This window comes from Lampetra planeri, unplaced genomic scaffold, assembly GCF_965212315.1.
Source record: "Lampetra planeri unplaced genomic scaffold, kcLamPlan1.2.h2 scaffold_229, whole genome shotgun sequence".
NCBI classification, from domain to species: Eukaryota; Metazoa; Chordata; class Hyperoartia; order Petromyzontiformes; family Petromyzontidae; genus Lampetra; species Lampetra planeri.
This window is the reverse complement of record NW_027615061.1, coordinates 17,501-24,172: the sequence shown is the minus strand read 5'-3', so window position 1 is coordinate 24,172 and position 6,672 is coordinate 17,501. Positions and strand designations below refer to the sequence as shown.

The 6,672-nt window shown below is 56.6% G+C and overlaps 1 protein-coding gene across 1 annotated transcript in view; it reads right to left on the bottom strand.

Annotated features, from left to right (window-relative positions):
• Positions 1 to 1,267: 1,267 nt before the first annotated feature.
• Positions 1,268 to 6,672, bottom strand: part of LOC144740544 (uncharacterized) — an 11,399-nt gene continuing 5,994 nt past the window's right edge. Inside the window, exons 4-5 of the mRNA XM_078623383.1 lie at positions 2,444 to 2,615; positions 1,268 to 1,428 (exon numbers count right to left, since the gene is read on the bottom strand). Of these exons, the coding sequence (XP_078479509.1) occupies positions 1,268 to 1,428; positions 2,444 to 2,615 (333 nt within the window). The remainder of the gene's footprint in view (positions 1,429 to 2,443; positions 2,616 to 6,672) is intronic.

Below are 6,672 nucleotides of genomic sequence, written 5' to 3'. Positions count from 1 at the left end.
CCCCAACTCACACCACCACCACCCCACCCCCCCCCACCACCCCCCCCACCACCCCCTCCCTCCTTCATAGGGGAGGGGGTGGGGTGAGGCGGGAAAGTCCCCACTGCCCACAGAGTTTATTTAATGAATGATTTTCAGTTTTTTTATACAAATCTTTTGTTCTTAATAATTACGACCACGACTCTCTACGATAATTACACGGCAGCGCAGAGCCCGTCGGACGAACGAACTGTGGGGGCACACGCGCACCACACACGCGCACACACACACACGACACACACGTACACACACACGACACAACACGCACGTACACGCACGTACACACACACACATGCACACGTACACACACACGTGCACACGCGCACCACACACACACGTACACACACCACACGCACACCACACACGCACGTACACGCACGTACACACACGCACACACACGCACACACACACACACACACATGCACCACGTACACACACACGTGCACACGCGCCACACACACACACGTACACACACACACGCACACACACACACGCACGTACACGCACGTACACCACACGCACACACACGCACACACACGCACGCACACACACACACACTCACGCACACGTACACGTACACACACACGTGCACACCGCGCACACACACACGTACACACACACACACACGTACACACACGCACACACACGCACACACACGTACACACACACACGCACACACACGCGCACACGTAGACACACACACACGCACACACGTAGACACACACACACGTAGACACACACACACGTACACACGCACGTACACACGCACGTAGACACACGTACACACACACGTAGACACACACGTACGTAGACACACACACACACACGTACACCACGCGCGTAGACACACACGTACACACACACGTACACACACACGTACGTACACACACGTACGTACACACACACGCACGTAGACACACACGTACACACACACGTACGTAGACACACACACCACACGTACACACGCGCGCTCACAGCGCAGTAAACGGGGCCTCCCCTAGCTGCTGCCGCTGCCGCGGTCACCACCGGCGTATGGGCACCGGTGATTCCACAACCACCACCGCTATAACCACCGCCACCACCGCCACCCACCCACAACCACCACCACCGCCACCACCGCCACCACAACCACCACCACCACCACCCGCCACCACCACCACGACCACCTCGTGGTTCGTCGTGTGGCGAAGGCGGCGGTTGTGGTGGCGGTGACGTCACGGGGGTGACGTCACGTGGGGTGTACGGTGGGCTGCGGTGCCGTCCCCGTCGACCCGCCGGTGCCGCCGGCGAGAGTTCGCCGGGTGCCGGCAGCTGTCCGAGCCAGGAGCAGCGCCGGTGAAGACTCCAGATCCACGACGCACTCGCTGTAGGGTGGGGGCTTGGTGAGCTCTGGGGAGGGGGGAGGAGGTGGGGGGAGGGGGGGGGTGAGCGTGGTGGTGGTGAGTGTGGTGGTGAGCGTGGTGGTGGTGGTGAGTGTGGTGGTGAGCGTGTTGTTGAGCGTGGTGAGCGTGTGTGTTGATGTGCGTGGGTGAGCGTGGTGAGCGTGTTGATGGTGAGCGTGTTGTTGGTGAGCATGGTGAGCGTGGTGAGCGTGGTGTTGATGAGCGTGGTGAGCGTGGTGAGCGTGTTGTTGGTGAGCGTGTTGTTGGTGAGCATGGTGAGCGTGGTGAGCGTGGTGTTGATGAGCGTGGTGAGCGTGTTGTTGATGAGCGTGTTGTTGAGCGTGGTGAGCGTGTTGTTGGTGAGCGTGTTGTTGGTGAGATGGTGAGCGTGGTGTTGGTGAGCGTGTTGTTGAGCATGGTGAGCGTGGTGTTGGTGAGCGTGTTGTTGAGCGTGGTGAGCGTGGTGTTGATGAGCGTGGTGAGCGTGGTGTTGGTGAGCGTGTTGTTGGTGAGCATGGTGAGCGTGGTGTTGATGAGCGTGGTGAGCGTGGGTGAGCGTGTTGTTGGTGAGCGTGTTGTTGGTGAGCATGGTGAGCGTGGTGTTGGTGAGCGTGTTGTTGGTGAGCATGGTGAGCGTGGTGTTGGTGAGCGTGTTGTTGGTGAGCATGGTGAGCGTGGTGTTGGTGAGCGTGTTGTTGAGCGTGGTGAGCGTGGTGTTGATGAGCGTGTTGTTGAGCGTGGTGAGCGTGGTGTTGATGAGCGTGGTGAGCGTGGTGAGCGTGTTGTTGGTGAGCGTGTTGTTGGTGAGCATGGTGAGCGTGGTGTTGGTGAGCGTGTTGTTGAGCGTGGTGAGCGTGGTGTTGATGAGCGTGGTGAGCGTGGTGAGCGTGTTGTTGGTGAGCGTGTTGTTGGTGAGCGTGGTGAGCGTGGTGTTGATGAGCGTGGTGAGCGTGGTGAGCGTGTTGTTGGTGAGCGTGTTGTTGGTGAGCGTGGTGAGCGTGGTGTTGGTGAGCGTTCCTCACCCACGTGCTGTGTCCCAGTAACGTCTTCGTAGGCCGGCGGCACCTCCAGGTGGCAGTAGGACGGTGCCGGTGACACCGGCGGGGCCGGCTGCTGCTGCTGCTGCTGGTGGTGGTGGCTACCGGCAGCGGCGGCGGCGTCGCGCGTCGGGTACCAGCTGTAGAACGCCGGGCTCTGAGCGTAAACAACAACAACAGCGACGTCAACAACAACGATGTCAACAACAACCACAATATCAACAACAACAGCGACGTCAACAACCACGATATCAACCACGTCAACAATCACGTCAACAACAACCACGTCAACAACAACAAAAACGACGTCAACAACAACAACGACGTCAACAACAACCACGACAATAACGTCAACAATCACGTCAAAAACCAAGTAAAAAAGCACGTCAACAACAACCATGTCAACAATAACAACCACGTCAACAACAACAAAAACCGCATCAACAACAACAACGAGCACCCATGAAGCTGTTGACACAAAAGACAAAGATCCCCCTTATAGGCTAAACAGACTGTTGACACACAGACACACACACAGACACACACACAGACACACACACACAGACACACACAGAAACACACACAGAAACACACACAGACACACACACAAACACACACAGACACACACACAGACACACACACACAGACACACACACACAGACACACACACAGACACACACAGACACAGACACACACACACAGACACACACACACACAGACACACACTGACACACAGACATAAACACACACACAGTCACACACACAGTCACACACACACACACAGTCACACAGTCACACACACACAACAACAACAACCGCCATTCGCCACTAAGTGGCGGTGACGTCACCACGACGCTTGTGCCAGGCCATGTGCACCTTGAGGCCACGTGAAGTGTCGAACGCCCGCTGGCAGGAGGTCACGGGGCAGACCCAGGTGCCACGGGTCGACTGACCGAGATGACCGAGATGACTGGCTGATGCACCACCTGTGCCCCCTACTGTGCCAACTTGCTGTGCTTTAGCCACCCGGCGCTCCGCTCGTTGTTGTGAGCGTCGCTCCTCCGCCCTCCGTTGTTGTTGGAGGGCGACTGCCTCCAACTGCCCAGTAGCGTCCTTCACGAGCCTCCTCCACTGAGGCCGATCTTGACACCGCTGGTACCAGTCATCGGCAAGTCCACTCAGCTCCACGTCCTCCTGTACCACATCACTCCATCTCTTCTCTAGCCCGTGCCGCGCCCGTTTAGCCCCCTCGATCCGGCCGAACAAAAGCTGTTTAGGCATGCGGTGGCTGGGCATGCGGGCTACATGACCCAGCCAACGCAGCCTTGCCTGCCGGAGGAGCTCACTGATGGGACTTTGCCCAGATCTTTCAAGGACTTGTGAGCTCCTCACACAATCCAGCCTGGTCAAACCCAGGATGGATCGTAGGCAGGCCAGCCTAAATGTTTCCAACCGGCGAAGATGCTCCACTAGGGGGGTCCACGTTTCGCAAGCGTAGAGAAGGGAGGGAATGACCGTGGCCGAGAAGACCTGAAGCTTCGTGCGGAGCGACAGACCAGGTAGCTTCCACACAGCGTTACGCAACCGATGAAAAGATATTGCCGCTCGACTGATTCGGAGTGAGACCTCTGCTGATAAACTGGAGCTGGTCATGAGCACACTGCCCAGGTATGGGAAACTCTCTACTCTCTCCACAACTGCCCCATCACCGATTGGGAGTTGTGGGGGCGGAGTGCCCGATGGTACAAAATACCCAGGCAGGTGCTTAGTTTTGGTGGGGCTGATGGTAAGGCCCCACCTCTTAGTGGCACACTCCAGCCTCAGCAGCAGCGTCTCCAACTCCTCTTCTGAATGAGCAGCTATTACCAAATCATCGGCATACATAACGTGGTTGACCAATAGGGAGCCATCCCTTGATCGCACCCGGGCGTCGATCAGCCTCCCATTATATCTGTACCAAATGGTAATTCCCCCGGTACAGCTATTGAAGGCTTCACGAACTACGCAGTCGAAATAGATGTTAAATAATGTGGGAGCCAGAGGACATCCCTGTCGCACCCCAAGGTGTACAGGGAAAGGCTCCGACTCCCGGCCACGTAGTTTTACCCGGGCCCGCTCACCATCATGAAGGTCCTTAATGATCGTGAGCAGAGGGTCAGGGACTCCGAAAGCACGAAGAACAACCCAGAGCCCAGTCCTACTGATGGTATCATAGGCCTTGACCAGGTCAATAAAGCAGAGATGTAGGTCTTTTTGGAATTCCCTACACCTCTGCTGTAGCAGACGGACAGAAAATATGGCATCTGTGCAGGACCGCCCTTTCCTGAAACCACATTGGGGCTCCGCAAGCCTCTCCTCAGCATGCCTAGCAAGGCGATGTTGAATAATCCTTGCCAGGACCTTACCCGGCACACTGAGGAGTGAGATGCCCCTGTAGTTGTTACAGTCTGTGCGGTCCCCCTTCTTAAAGAGGGGGACCACCAGGGCATCCTTCCAGTCCTGCGGAACCCGTCCAGTGGTCCAGACTGTTGTTATGATGTCATATAGGGCAGTCTGTGCACAAACGCCACCCTCCCTCAGCATTTCGCCTGGGAGATCATCTCTGCCCGGTGCCTTCCCTGGTCTCAGACTCCGGATCGCCCTCAGTACTTCCTCAACAGCCGGTACCTCAGCCAGCCACTCACAGGGGGTGACCTCTTCCAATATTTGAGGCACCGCAGCCTCAGCAGGGTTATCCCCACTTTGTGCCATGATGTTTTCCTGGCTGAGAGATTTTCCCTCCCCCAGGACCTCACAGAAATGCTCAGCAAATCTGCAAACCTGTTCCTGGGGGTCGGAGATTGGATCACCGTTTTTTCCTCTAATGATGGTAATAGGTGTGGCGCTGCAGGTTACTTTTTTGATGGAGTTAAATAGTGATTTGTGATCGCGGGCCACTGAGGCAGACTCCATCTCCTCAGCAACCCGCGACCACCACCCATCCTTACAGCGCCTTACGGCTCTCCGAACCTCCGAGCGAAGGCTGCGGTAAACCTCCTCATTCTCTGACGTGGGATGCTGTAGGCGATGAGAGTGGGCCTGTCGCTTTTTCTCAATTAACCTGAACACCTCCTCCGTCAGCCAGGGTTCCCGGGGAGGTCTGGACCGCGTACCCAAAGCAGCCATTGCAGCTGCATGAGTCACAGTCTTAAACCTCGCCCATTTACCCTCGACATCAGGTGGAGTGGGGGACGATGCCAACCCCAGCTGCAAGCGATGATGAAATTCTCGCTTGCAACTTTCATCAGCTAACTTAGACCAGGCCACTTTTGGTTGGAATGGGATCCTGGGTGTACACCCACCACCGGAGTGGAAGAATGGCAGGCGCATCTTACAGATGACTAGTCGATGGTCAGAGGGCAGATCAGCTCCACGGTAGGTCCTGGTGTCAAGGACATGGGCTCGCATCCGCTGGTCCGTCACTACGTAGTCCAGCAGATGTTCTTGCTTGGACCCGGCATGCATCCATGATGTTGTGTGGATGCGCCGATGCCGGAAGAGCGTGTTGGTAATTACAAGCCCATGGGCTGCACAGAAATCTAGCAGCCTCCTACCGTTGTTATTGAGCTGATCTGGCCCATGCCTTCCAATCACTCCAGACCAGGTGCCAGCATCATGACCAACTCGGGCATTGAAGTCACCCAACAAGATGACTCTGTCCCGAGTGGCCACTTTAGCCAGCACCTGTGACAGTAGGTCATAGAAAGCGTCTGACTCATCGGCTTTGCCTGCATCCCTCCACGGATGTTCGTCTTCGGTGGGGGCGTAAGTAACCACGACCACCACTCCTCGCCTCTGGTTGATGGGAAGGCGAGCCCAAAGTATCCTGGGGCTTACAGCTTCCCACACCTCACCGCCACGCTCCCACGTCCCCTTCATTCTTTTGTTCAGAAGAAGAGCCACACCCTGTTGTTTGGCAGTCTCCTGCCCCGAGTAGAGGACTGTCCACCCCTCATGGTGGCAGGAGCCAGAACCGGTCCACCGGACCTCCTGAATGCCACAGAGATCCAGGCGGTACCGGTCCAGCTCCCGACAGAGGAGTGGCAGCCTCTCCTCCGCAGTGAGCGTTCGAACATTCCACGTGGCCATCCGCAATGGTTTTTCGTTGTTACTGGAGGAGCCCCGAGGGTTAAAATTCAATCTCCTGGCTCCGCCAAATGGGGTTTGGCCAGGAG